Source organism: Eulemur rufifrons, chromosome 7 (assembly GCF_041146395.1).
Source record: "Eulemur rufifrons isolate Redbay chromosome 7, OSU_ERuf_1, whole genome shotgun sequence".
Lineage (NCBI taxonomy): Eukaryota > Metazoa > Chordata > Mammalia > Primates > Lemuridae > Eulemur > Eulemur rufifrons.
In genome coordinates this window covers 217,155,678-217,170,377 of record NC_090989.1, presented here as the reverse complement: position 1 = coordinate 217,170,377, position 14,700 = coordinate 217,155,678, and the positions used below count along the sequence as shown (strand labels likewise).

At 39.4% G+C, this 14,700-nt stretch overlaps 1 protein-coding gene across 4 annotated transcripts in view; it reads left to right on the top strand.

Annotated features, from left to right (window-relative positions):
• The window catches only part of PCSK5 (proprotein convertase subtilisin/kexin type 5), a 413,377-nt gene that overhangs the window by 116,526 nt on the left and 282,151 nt on the right, over positions 1-14,700 (top strand). For all 4 annotated transcript variants that reach the window (XM_069476379.1, XM_069476378.1, XM_069476377.1 and 1 more), the window contains exons 4-5: positions 1,712-1,855; positions 4,280-4,356. In XM_069476379.1, the coding sequence (XP_069332480.1) occupies positions 1,712-1,855; positions 4,280-4,356 (221 nt within the window). The remainder of the gene's footprint in view (positions 1-1,711; positions 1,856-4,279; positions 4,357-14,700) is intronic.

Here is a 14,700-nt window from a genome sequence, read left to right as displayed (position 1 = left end):
CCTTTTGTGCCATTCTGTCCCTCGTTCGCTAAGGTTTAGCAATACCCATCTTCTTTCTCTTTCTCTGACATGGTAAGCTCTTTTCCACCTTACGGTCTTTGCATTTGCTTTGTCACCTACTGGGACACTTGTTCCTAGGCCCGTGGGCAGACCAGCTTTTTCTACTCAGTCAAGTGTCAGCTCACATTTCACTTTTTCAGAGACTGGAGTCTTTCTCCTGACCAGTCCACCTAAGTAATGTACTCAGATCCCCCAGCATGCACCATATCATTCTCTTCAACTTCTTTAAAACCCAAGGAGCATTTTGATGGGTCTTATTTGGTTCTTTATTTTCTATGTCTCCCCATTAAGACAGGGACCTCATCTACCTTGTTTACTGCCATACTTCAGCATGTAGTAGGCACTCAGTAAAATGTGTGTTAAATGAATCGATCGAGTGGGATCTCCATTATGCTTAGAGCACATAAAGCTTGACATTCTCTTCTACTCCTGAAATACTGAACTACATTACAAGGCAGGAAGAAAGTAGTGAATGGGGAAAGACCTGGGGTGGCTTGTGTTTCTGTGGTATTATGTAGCAGCACATCTCTTTTGCTTTGTTTCTCTAATGCTTCAGTCCCTAACCCCCAGGTGACAGACCAGTACTGGTCAGTGGCCTGTTAGGAAATGGGCTGCACAGCAGGAGGTGAGCAGCGAGGGACAGGAACTGAAGCTTCATCTGTATTTACAACCACTCCCCATTGCTCGCATCACTGCATAAGCTCCGGCTCCTGTCAGATCAATGACAGCATTAGATTCTCATAGGAGCATGAACCGTACCATAAACTGCACACGCCAGGAATCTAGGTTGCGGGCTTCTTATGATAATCAAATGCCTGATGATCTGAGGTGGAGCTGAGGTGGTGATGCTAGCACTGGGGAGCGGCTGCAAATACAGATTATCATTAGCAGAGAAGTTTGACTGCACAATAAATGTAATACACTTGGATCATCCTGGAACTATCCCCCCGTATCCCCATCCATGGAAAATTTCTTGTTTGAAACCGATCCCTGGTGCCAAAAAGGTTGGGGACCACTGATCTAAGGAGTCTTAAGAACCTAGAAAACAACATCACTCAGAGATATTTCAAAGAGATAGACTTTAAAGGAACAGTTGTGTGGGTTGGACAAGTGCTAGTAAATTATATCAGGAAAAGCTGCTGGCTTGATTCACTTTTCAGTATGTTTGTATGTTGTAGCCATTGAGGAATGAAATTACTACACATAATGAGCTAGAATTCCATGTTTTACAGCCAGCCGTTTGAAGCCCTCACACACGTTTTCCTGTGTGGGGCACCTTTCTGGACTTTGCACTATGATTCTTTCCCTTCTCAAAGTAGTGCAGTCTGTCTAGTGCCTATAAGTTATGGTACAATAGCCATTGTTAATTTAGTGAAAGAGTTTGTAGAACCTGTTATTTTTTCTTATTTGTGATATACTTTATTTTATGCCTTTCCAAGGGATTTATATGTATCAGAACTGGTGGCAGAGATTTCTGTTTCACTTGCTTTTTTACATCTTTCCTTCCTATTATCATGGTGGAGATCCGTGCGTCTGCTTTACCAGGCAATCCACCAACTTGCTATTGACTTAGTGCCTTATTTTAAGAAGTAGGTAATTCTTCCATCTCCTCACTATTTAGTAACCTTGCAACGTCTTCTTCCTCCTTCAGCACTGCAGTGACAATACGCATCCCTGCCAATCAGACATGAATATCGAAGGAGCCTGGAAGAGAGGCTACACGGGAAAGAACATTGTGGTCACCATCCTGGACGATGGCATCGAGAGAACCCATCCGGATCTGATGCAAAACTACGTGAGTGTTTGCTGTGGTCGGAATGTCTTTCCTCCTGGGAAGCAGAGAAGCTCATGTTAGGATTATCGAGAAGTTGAATTGCTACTGAAAAAAATGCAGAAACATGCAATAGGCTCTGTGTTTTTCTCTTTTCTTATAAAAGATGAGCTCTTAGAATACAGGAAGCATGAGATAACACTTTCAACTTTCGAGTGCCTTTGATGTGCTGACCTACAAAAAGAAAGCAGGAAGGTGGCAGAAACCCTACTACCGACACCATCTGCTACCAACAACATCTGTTTTTCTCAACAATCCGTCCAACCAACCGGCAACACTCTTTATTTCTTTTATGGAGAGAAACGTACTTAGAACTTTTCTCAAGTTATTCTGCTCGTCTCTTTCTCTCTCGGCCTCTCCTTTTTTTTATTTTTTTATTTTATTTTATTTTATTTCATTTTTTTTTTTATCATTTCCTGCTTCTCCATGGGTTGGATCTCCTTTTTTTTTAAAAGACAGTAATGATCAGCTTCACAGTCGTCTGCAGGTATCCGTCAATTCCCTTTCTTAAGAAGGAACCACAAATTCATTTCGTTTTTATGTGAGCAAAACAGTTGAGTGGCTGCGTCGAAGTGCACTCAGATAAGCTTGTCTCTTCACAGTGCAGAGTTTTAAAGCTAAAAAGGAACTCCAGTTTAGTCTTCTTCTTTGGTAGGAGAAGAAATTGAAGACTGAAGTGAGTTATCCTGGCTCAGACATAAAAACAGAAACTATGGGTGCTTATCCCCCAGCAGAGATGTCTCTCTCGTCACGTGCAGAGAGTTTTATTTAGTGTGTGCTGCTGCTTGCCACTGCATGTGAATGTATTTGATTAGATACAAATAGCTTTTGTGTAATTGTGATTGCAGTCTTTTCCTTTATCATTTTCTCCCCCTTGAAAAACATGCTGCAGAGTTACCTGTGCAATTAGCAATACTGGTGCCTTCTGAATTCTCCTTATGTTGGAGCCAGTGGGGAGAAGAACAGGCTCATTGGGTGAGGTATTAGAAGGCCTGGGTCCCAGTCTTGGTTTCTTTTGTGCCAAAGCAGGTTAGAAATTAACCTGTTTGGGGTCTCTGTTTCCTTATAAGGAAAATTAGTAAGCTACATTAGATACTATCCGAAGCCTTTGTGCTTTGATGGCCACTAAGAAGGACTACAATAAGCAGGAACTTGCCACCTTTATGCGTGATGTATATTTTGCTTAATTCTCCCAAACATTTCAGGCTCTATGTACTAAAAATTATTTTCAGAAACAAGAGCCTTCGATAAAGACAGAAAACCAAGATAGTGTTTACTTTCATTAACATTGAAATTAGGAATAATCATAAAGCCTAAGAAAATTCAAAGCACCCTAAATTAGACTGCCTACAATGATATCAATTTGAATGATGGCAACAACCCAGTACATTTTTTTTAGTAATTTAGAGCTTGTTCACAATCATTTTAAAAAGCAAACAAGCAAATCCAACTTTGGTTTTCGAGATAGTTTCCTCATTTTGAAACTTTAGCATAGGAAAACCTTGTTCATCATTTTGGTTGGTCCCAAAGGCATTGGGTATTAGTAAAACATCTGAATTCTAGACTGTTTTATAGTAGATACAATATCTGAAACCAGGCAAGACCTCTATTGTCTAATAGAGGTCTTGAGATGCCTCACAAAATAAATATCTAATATTGATTTTTTTTTTTTTTTTTTTGAGACAGAGTCTCACTCTGTTGCCCAGGCTAGAGTGAGTGCCGTGGCGTCAGCCTAGCTCACAGCAACCTCAAACTCCTGGGCTCAAGCGATCCTCCTGTCTCAGCCTCCCAAGTAGCTGGGACTACAGGCATGCACCACCATGCCCGGCTAATTTTTTCTATATATATATTTTTAGCTGTCCATATAATTTCTTTCTATTTTTAGTAGAGATGGGGTCTCGCTCTTGCTCAGGCTGGTCTCGAACTCCTGAGCTCAAACGATCCGCCCACCTCTGCCTCCCAGAGTGCTAGGATTACAGGCGTGAGCCACCGCGCCCGGCCTCTAATATTGATTTTTAATTGTCTTGCCAGTGATATAAGAATGATTTTTGTCTTCTAAAATATTTATATTATGATAAGGAAGTTGCAAATTCAAGAAATCATTTCATGAACTGGGTCATTCTAAGTATGAGCGTAAAAAGTGCAGGCAAGAATGGACCAGGCACTGCGTAGAGTACTTCTTCACCTTAAGGGGGAAAATACAGTACTAATTATTACCCAACAAGCGGTCCCTCCCTAAGGCATCCTGACACCACTGAACCATGAGCGTATTAGTTAACCTAATTACTTTCTTGCAGAAATGTGTTTAAAAATGCATGAGCCTGTGGGTCAATGGCTAATTAATGAATGCCCGTTTCCTTTCTCTTGTTCTCTCCTCTGTGGCCATAGGATGCTCTAGCGAGTTGCGACGTGAATGGGAATGACTTGGACCCAATGCCTCGTTATGATGCAAGCAACGAGAACAAGTAAGGCCCAAGTGAGGGGTGGCTGGCGTGTGGCTGGCAAGGAGCTTTGTTTTCTGCTCATGGTGAGGGAAGTATTTTCTTCAAAATCCTTGGTAACAAGCGATCCCTAATTTGCTCCAAGATAAACAAGTGTCTTTCTACTGAAGCTTCTGAGTAAGAAAAAGGGGTGGTCCACATAGTGAGAATAGTTGCAGGGAAAGCCTGGGGAAAAGCGTCACATTTTCAGGTCTTGCTGATGGAAGTGGAGGATATGGCCCTTCATGTGACAGTTGGTCTGTGGCCCATTCGTTCAGGGATAGGGATGCTACAGGGGGAGGCAAAACAAAGCACCTCCTAAAAGAGTGATTTTATTCTGTTAAATTCCACAAATCTGATTGAATACTACATTGAATACTTCCAGGGACTTTCTTATTTTATTACTTCTTTGCTCTTCTGTACTCTGTAGCGATTGTATTTTCCGCTACTATACTTGAAATACCTAGAAAAATTATTGCTCTTGCAGAACACATTACCTTTCTTATCCCCCCACCAGCTCCCTGCCCCAAATCAGGAGGCACAGAAACCCATTTAACCACAATTACACTTTCCAGTTAGTATGGTGCTGTAGTTTTAGTGAACACAAATGAAAACGCACATCCATTTGGTAACACAGAATATTTTAACAATCCTCAGCAAGTAAGTGGGAATGGGGGAATGATTCTTCTTGCTTACAATGACCCAGATTCCTTAAAAGATTAGTAGATATTTCCAATCTCTGCATCACATTAGTTAACATTTTTGCCTTATACTGTGAAGCTCCCAGGCACAATGCTGTGATTTAGTTACTTTCATTTGACATTTTATTTACATGTTTTAGGTTGGGATCATAGAAGTTGCAAAGAAGAACTGTTTAGCCCACTTATTATGTGCTAGGATGCTTTTCTCTTGAGGGAAAAATTTCTCAGCTAGTACTATTTGATTAAGTAAGTCAATAAGTTTTAGATACAACCATATGACCTAGAAAATTGTGACTGTACACATATGTTTTCTTTTTACCATCTACAAAGAAGGCTTAACAAAGTAGTATAGAAATATGCTGTTTATTAATATTAACAACCAAGTAATTTGATCAGATTCAGTGGTGAAAGGATTAATAAACAAATTGCTATAGCTAGAATTTCCCACAACTTCCAAACAAAAAGAGAAAAGAATCTAAGTTAAACTGGGTAGTTTTCTTTGAGACCTGGTTGTTGTTGTCTAGATTATAATGTCTATGTGGACAATTATTTGAGTATTGGCTTTGATGCTATTTATAGGCTACCCTTTTAAAACTGAATTCTTTGTGAGGATTCCTTTTAAACTTGGAGGTTTCCCAAGACCTTTGTTCAAGAAGAATCACTGTGGTCATGCTCTCTCTGGGGTATTCTAGTGTGTCCTGTTTTGACCCATTCTAAGCGCTGCACATGGTTCATTGAGTGCAGTGGGGGTTTGATTGTTGGAGGACGCAGACATTGTTCCTTTCCAGATGTGTGCTTAGGTTTGTAGTCTCGACAGTGAACTATGGCATTTTCCTAGGTACAACCCCAGCACTCCTACTTCTGCTTTATGGAAGTCAGAAGTGCCCTGGGTTATAGATGTACCTTTAGTGCTTCTCAATAGTTCTGCCTGATTTTTTTTTCCTTGGCTGACTAAGAGCATGTATTCAAACATTTAGGATTAAAATATTCTCTCTGCTTATTAGACCATAGTGGTAGATAGGATGGCTGGATATGTCTTTAAGTATGGATCCACAAATAGATAATTCTGTTTGGATAGAGGTCCCTTAGCATTAGAAAATGAATGGGTTTATAGTATAGCAGAGTTGACTTTTAGCCCTGGCTGTACTTGATTAGCTTTATGGTCTTTGGGTCTAACTACTCTGAGCTTTATTACTTTTTTTAAGTCTCTAAAATGGGCATAATGATATTTACCTCTAAGGATTAGCAATAAAATGTGTAAAACACCAAGCTGACTACATAATAGGTGCTAGATAATTATAGCTGTTATTATTGTAATTATGTGTTCTATTCATATGTCTACTTCTCGATAAATAATCAGTTAAAAAATTAATTATCTCTCTCTCTATATATGCATATGAACATTTCAAATCTAAATTAAAACTTGGAAGTCTGTTTATTTCCAGGGTTAGGGGTTAAGATAGGCCTTTTGCTTCTTTGGGGGCTGGGAACTGTGACTTATTCAGTCCACAGTGAGTTTGCTTTTCTTGAATTTTATTTCCCCATCTCCCTTGGTGGAGCATGAGTCTTTGAACTTGATATAAGATAGTGAAGGAGAAAAATTTCTAATCATTGTCAGAATAAGGAAATTGAGGCATATGTTATACAAATGTCTCCTCATTGTGCCATCCGACCAGTAGGCTTCAGAGCATGTTTGGATTATTTCATACTTGGCTGTGTTTGTTCATTCACTCAACAAAGTATCCATTGAGACTCTGCTTTGGGAACAGCTCTGTGCTAAATGCTTGTAGGATACAATGATGAAATAATATAGATTACTAGTGGGCTGAAATGAGAAATGACTTAGTAAGAAACTAATTCTTGGAGAGTTTTTAGTACTCAGAGAATGTACCCTCAAAACTTCCTGCAAATCATCTCTCTTAGACTCACACGATCACATTTCTAGTGCCAAAGCTTTGGAATGAAGGCAATCACCTCTGAAGTACAAAAGTTATAAAAATCCCTTTCTTGTCGCTTTTTCCAGTTCCCAAATGGTGGAATGTCAGACATAAATAACTGATGCTAAAGTGATAGCATTGTTAGAGGAGAGCATAAAAACCTATCCTTCGATTCAGCTTTGCCTCCATTCGTGTTAGCTTGCCAAATGAAGCTGACTGCATTGTTCCAGGCTTGAAATAAAAAATGCCTCCCTACAAATGAAACAGTCTGCTGGCATTTAATATCACTACTCCTATTTCTGATAAATGAATTATTGATGTCTGAGTCAGATCATCCCTTCCCTAGGTTACTTCCTGTTAAATGTTCTTTCTGCTGAAAAGTCATAGCAACAGTTAGTGGATGAGACCACGGCATTATATTCCGAACGTGTGGTATATGGGCCCAGAATCTGATTCCTTTCCAAAATAAACAAACTCCTGGGTTAAAGACTCATTTTCTAAAAGGAATGGATTTTTTATTTTGCTTCTTATCTCTATTTCGAGGAAGATTTAGCCAGCGTGGATGGAAGCTCATTTCTGCTGGTTCTTTAGTCTCCTTTCACACGTCATTGCTGGTTTGAAGAATGTTTCCATGTGGCAGAAACAAAAATGTGGGTGGCCTTCTCCTTCCCATTCCTGTAGATGAGGACTGTTGTTACAAAATAGTGTTCCAAAGCAAAGCCAGTGAATATATTCAGTTTTTTCTGATTATAAGGGAAATATATTAACTCAATACTGAGAATAAACCACATTTTTTCTTCACATCAAGAATTTAGCCAAATATGTTAAGATAAAGTTATTCTATAGCTTAGTAGGTCAGACAAACCTACCAAAGAAAATTAGGGTCGTTATTAGATGCTGATTTGTTTTTTAAATATTTTTGAAATTTTTTCTGTAATAGTTTTGCAAAATAACATCTACAGTATACTACATAGTAGTTACTTGATCAATGATTAGCAAATGAATTTGTGTAATGTTGACTACAAATGTACATTACCAGAGGCTTAGTGTATATAAAAGAGGCAATTGGGAAAAATAGCTGACACTTTTCATATGTAGCTGTCTTAGTTCAGGCTACTATAACAAAATAGCATAGACTGGGTAATTTATAAATAATAGAAATTTAATGCTCATAGTTCTGAGGGCTGGGAAGTCCAAGATCAAGGCACCAGCGGATTTGTTGTCTGGCGAGGGCTCTTTCCTCATAGATGGTACCTTCTTGCTGCGTCCTCACATGGTGGAAGGAGCACACTCGCTCCCCCAGGCCTCTTTCTAAGGGCACTAATCAGAATCCTGAGGGCTCCACCTCCATGACCTAGTCACCACTCAAAGCCTCACCTGTTAATACCAACATATTGGGAGTTAGGTTTCAGCATATGAATTCTGGAAGGACAGAAACATTCAGATCCCAGTAACAGCCACAGATTTTATGTTCATTAAAGAATCTGCAATAAATATTTTAGAAAATTCATTTCTACACAGGTAGGTTCATGAGCAATACACTGAAGTAGGTAACATTTTTGATCATCTTCTAGGTTCTGGGAAGTGGCTCCACATGAAAAGTTGCAGTATAGTGGGAAAAGGCTTCTCTCACACCAGAAGCCGGCCATCCCTCCGCTTTGCCTCAGCACCACCCGTCATCAAGTCCTGACAGTTCTCGCCATTTAATTCCTCCTCTATATAGCTCTCAAAAGCCCTACACACAGACCCCCCCCAGCCACCCACACTAGCCATTATGTTAGTTTATTCCCCTTGTCTCACCTGCATCTTCTAAATGGTTTCCTTGTCTCTGGTCTTACCCTCATCCTGCTGTCTGACTATTATTTCTGAATCAAAATAATAACACTAAAGTCCTTTAATGTCTTGACATACATTAGAAACACAAGATTCTCCGTGACCCAACTCCTCCCTCATTACGAAGTCTGTTCTGCTCCTCCTACCACTTCACTCATCCACAAGGCCCTACAGGACTTGTGGAATTTTCTGAATGTGCCTCAGCTGTTCATCTGTCCACGGTCTGCACTTGGAGAATCCCTCCTCTGGCTCCAGCGCACGTCACTTTCGGGGTGATGCCTTCTCTCGCCCTCCCTGCTCTGAGCTGGGCACCCCTCCCGTCAGTTCTCACAGCACCTGTGAACTTTGCGTTTCTTTCATACAACTTTTCCTGTTGTAGCTGGGGTCAAATTTACCAAGGAGGGAATGGAAAGGCAAGAATGGATACTGCAAAGTTGATTTTCAGTTTAGTGTTGGATATAAAATGTCCATTTGATCTTTCTTAGAATAATTACAAGAGTACTGACCTTGACTGGTTCAGATGAATGAGCAAAATGTGTCCCAAGTGAAGTAGCTGACCTATTAAACAGTGTTATATGTAGTGGGCCTTTGTGCTGGACTTTTTTTTTTTAACCTTCTGCCCTGCTCTATCCCCCCAAAAAGCTGACTTTTAGGGAGTGCATTAATGGACTCCCTAACCCTCTGGCTTCTCATTGGGGTTGGCCAAGGAAGACTCAGGTAGGAGGTCAGCAGGATTCAGGAGAGTGACGGAGTATTTATTCTCTGCTCCTTCCTTGCTGTGATCTTCAGAGGTTAGTTGCATCCCCGAACATCATAACTCCTTTGGCCCTGAGGGTGACCTCCTAAAAGGTGCCTTTTCCGGATACCAGTAACCACATCCTCCCCAAGTCTCCTTAGATGTAAGTTTCCCAGTATTTCTAGGCCAGAATACTACACTATTCCCTGTTGTTTCCCCCAAACTCTGCCTGCCTCTTTATATGAGTCCCTTGAATAAATTCTTCTATGTTACCCATTATAAAAGAGTCCAGTGTTCCTACTAGTGTTCCTACTAGTCTAGTGTTTCCTTGGTTGATACAGGTTTGTGTGTCCTTTAACCTGGTATCTTTGGTAGAGTAAAAGAGAAAATGTTCAGATACCTCTGAGAATAAAAATAACTAAATTCATGGGAGTTGTCTAAATGGCTGTTTATTCTTTAATGAATGCTGAATAAATATAGAAAATGGTAAATATTCTTCTTTATAAAACAATGCACTAATTATTCCAGGGCTCATAATTATGATAATGCAACCTCGAGACTTTTTTGTTTTTCCCTTTGTCAATTTTAGTGTGTTCTTCTTCAGGATTTGGGGACTTTGACTCTTGGCTTTCAGTAACAGTTTGGATAGAGGGTCTGATTGATGCTATAGGTTAAAATGAGATTTGGGTATAACTTATGCTAACCCAGTGTATTATTGACATGAATAATTGATAGTTTTTTGAATTTAAATTTCTTATTTAAAAAACAAACTCACAAATTCCTGGGGCCTCTAAAGCAGATGGAAATTGCAGTAAGGGAAAGAGATAAGTATCCTTTTTAAATAATGGATTAAGCATTTAAGCAGGTTTTCCAGACAGGTTTATTTATTTATCTTTCTCTTTTAATCTTCTCCTCTAACCTCCTCTTGGATCTCTATATTTTTTCCTTGTTTCCTTCTATCCAGAAATATGTAAAATTTAGAGGCTGAATACCTTGAGAGGTGAGTGGTAGCAGTGTCATTTTTTGTGTTATTACCAGGCACTAGAGAAGGCATCCAAGAAGTTTCAAATCTGATCAGCCAGTGGACACTCATGTTAGATGCTGAACAAGGAGAAAAAGAGTCCTTGTTTTATTTATTTCACTGGCCATACAGCTATCAGAGGAAGAGCATGCTGAACAAATAATAAAACCTCAAGCTTACAGATATTATTTAGATAGGGTTACCCTCCTGTTCATATCAAATGCCTTCTAAGTTGGAATTTTGTTTTTATGAGCTAAAAGAGAGTTCATAATTTTTGTTTTAGTAACTCAGTTAATTGCAATAGAAGCTTCTTGTTCCAGTATGCCTAGGATAAGTATTTGTGTGTGTGCATGTGTTTAATATCAGTGGCCGGTGTGCATTTTAATTACGATCCTTAATAAAAGGTGGATAACACTGGTCTGTAGGGTATTGACAAAAAGATGCAAAGGTAGAAAATAGGTCCTTTCGATTAGGACATATTTGATTAGTTATCATAAAATAGGTCACCAAGAAGGCAAGATGATATGGTAAAAATGTTCTGTTTTTAGGGGAAACCAGGGTCCCAGCCCCAGCCTTTTTGTTTAGTATGTCTGTGACCTCGGAGAAGCATTCTTCTCAGAACCTTCCTTACCACATCAGTATCACCATGTTCTTGTTTAAATTAAACAACCAAAAAAAAAAAATCTGTAAATGTATGAGGTTGCTGTTTGACTATACTTGAATGCAATATAAGCCACTGCTGATCAAATTAGCACATCTGCCTGTTGTCTTATTTACTGCTCACAAAAACCCACATTCAGAGCTTCTCCAGAGATTAAGTAACGTGCCTGATGTCACTGAATGGCAGAGTCAGAATTGGAGTCCCTTTGTTCCCACACCGTCTAATTACCTGTTTGCTAAATTAATCTGTGGTCAAGCAGATGAGAAATTAATTCCCGTGTTGAACACAGCCTTCAGTAAGTTTACTATCATCAGAGAACTGTGATCACCAGAATTTTACAGCAGTGTGTTCAGTGAATACGTAGTAGCCTGGTTCTACCAAGTGCCAGCCCTCAGGGCCCTGTTTCTCCAGAGAGAGCGGCTTGCTCTGCAAAGATTTTGACTTTGAACAAGTAACAAGGATTATTTATTACAGTAACTGATTATATAAACCTGACTCCGCAATGGTATTTGTTCTGTGGAAATAAATGAAAGCCACCCAAATGAGACCAGAAACTATTTATTCAGAGCTTGCTGTATATAGCAGGGAATCAGCTACCATCACTTGCAGAGACTCAAAGACAAGCAGACATAGGACTGGGAAAGCTTCATAGTGAAACAGACAAACAAAATATAGGAAAGGGAGGCTTCAGGTTTGGGCTGATTGGAAATTGTCATGGGGAAGCTGGAGCTTAAATCTCTCTGTTTTCAAACCATTCTACTAGGATTTTTTGGTTTTTTTAAATTAAATGTGAAGGAGTAGTACCAGCTGGTCATAATGTAACAAAGAGTTTTTGGAAACTAAAGTGCCACAGGTATGGATGTTATTAATATTATTATTAATGGTGATAATAAGTAAAAGGTAAAGTTTTAGTCTGATTCTCAGAGGGCAGGTGGTTAGTTTTCACATTTCTCTCTTTGGAGATATGGGCTCTTCGAAGTTTTAATCATATAAAGTAAGAGACACTTTTCCAGTGTTTTTGCACTTAAGTGACAACCTTTGTGAGTGCTCTGGAAATGTGGGCTGTGAAAGAAAGATTCTTTGTAGGAGAGAAAGACTGAGCCCAAGAACAACCTGTGGGAATCGAAAACCTTCCCTCACTTTAATAAAGGGATAGGATGTTGAGGATGAGTCCTACTTTGGGAAATTGTGGCAAATTCTCTTGCCTATAAAATGCCTAGAATGGTTATAAGGAATTGAGAAGAGCAATAGACTACTTGTGAGTTTCCTGCAGATTCTCCTGAAGTCCCTCTTTCTCCGCTCTCATCGTAAGCTGCCATCTCATGAATTTTAGAAAAGAGTGACCTTTATTAGAAGAGTTTACCTCTTCTTCCTATTTTTAGATATCCACACACCATCTGCATATAATTTACATATGCTTGTAAATGCATTTGAATTTGCATGAACTGCAGATGCAATACCTTGTGGTAACATCCTGGGCTACGATTAGCTGACGGCTAAAAATTTTGTATGACCTTTTTGCTCTTGGTTGGCATTCCAGCCTTCTGGATTTCATCCTCTTAGGATCACATCCCCTCCCATGCCTGTCCCAATTTCCAATTATAGACTCTTATTTTCTCTCCAACCCGCTAGCCCCCCCTATATCAGGTTGTCTCATATCCCTTTCCTTTTCCACCATCCTGATACCCTGATCTTCCCATAGGCTCTCGTATTATGTTGTCGTCCTGCGGAGAAGGAAGCACACATTTGTCTCTAGCAATTGCCTCAGTCTTGGCACCAGTTCATTGTAGTTTACACTAGGTGATCTGATTCGAATTCATGTTGGTCAGCAGTTTTGTGACCTGTGTTGTTAATTTTATTGGATGTCAGACTCTTTCATAAAATTTATTTTATTATTATTTTTCTTTCTAAAGGACTGGAAAAGTCCTTTTGATGCTTTGCAAAGGAGTGGGAAATATTTGACCCTATATTTGAAACTAAAACACCTTTTTATTGTTTTCTATCTCTTTCTCACCTGTCTCTTGTATCACATACGGAGTAATGGGGGGTGACTGGACAGTGGAGCATCTGAGGGGAACTGGAGTTTGAATTGAAGAGATCAAAGAATTAAGACACTTGACTTTGTTGCAGGTTAATTCAAAAAGAGGCAAAAGAGGTGCTCAAAGTGAGGAACAAACTCAGATGGAGCTCCGCTAACCACCATGCCTTTGCCTTATCATCCACATGTTGAAGCATAACATTCATGGCCCAATAGGGGGCCCTGTCATTGTGACTGTAGTTTTTCCCATTACAGAGATGCCACAGCAACTGTGGCTTAATTCTTCCTTAGGCTGATTTTTTTTTTTTTAATTTTTTTTTATTTTGAGACAGAGTCTCTGTCACCCAGGCTGAAGTACAGTGGCACAATCAGATGTCACTGCAGCCTCAAACCCCTGGGTTCCAGTGATCTTCCCACCTCAGATTCCCAAGAACCTGGGACTACAGGCATGCACCACTGTACCTGGATATTTTTTCTTCTTGTTTGTAAAGATGAAGCTCACTGTGTTTCCCAGGCTGGTTTTGAACTCTTGGCCTCAAGCAATCCTCCCACCTCGGCCTCCCAAATTGCTGGATAACAGGCGTGAATGCCTGGCCCCATAGATTGATTTTGTATTAAGTTGCTCAGCCCTCTGCAGGTAGAAATGCTAGTGGCATTGTGGAACCACATTCCACAATGTGGACGTATAGAAACAATACCAATTTCACTGATGCGTTTGTAGGTGTGTTCGTATTTGTTGAAATCTTTGTTGCTCAAATGCAAATATGAAGAAAGTATTCAGGTAAGCCATTGCAAATTATATTTATATTTTTTCTTTCATATTTTATATTCGGAGGTGCTGTTTTTACATCGGTTAATTCCATTTATTTTCATCCAGTTTTTCATTGTGTTTATGAGCTTCTGTTAGAATCCCCACTGTAAAACTTATTTCAATTATAAGGGATTCTGACTCATGTTTAATTCATCCTAGTTGAAACACAATACCCATAACTTCCTCATATCTATTATGTCATGTTTTCTTCCTTATCTTTGGTTAGGGAGATGGTATGTTAAGAAAGTACTTTTTTAAGGATGGTACCCATATTTCAAATTCACATAATGTTTTTCTTAAAAGATTTATAAGTTTCCGAAATCTATATGAATAGTATACACTTATTGACTTCCAAGACATATATTTGGAAAGAAGCCGGAAAATGTGTATAGGGGAGGGAGGCCCAAGTAACTGTTAGATAAGTGGTTTAATAAAATTGAATAATTCTTTTATAGACTAGGGGAATGTGTTGAGCAATGCACTGTAGAAGCGTGCCTGTGCTGATACATGGGCAAACACTACATGTTTGTACTTGAAAGTTGTTATGTCGTTATAATAATTTTTAAAAACTCAATATGCATGAGCTGCTTA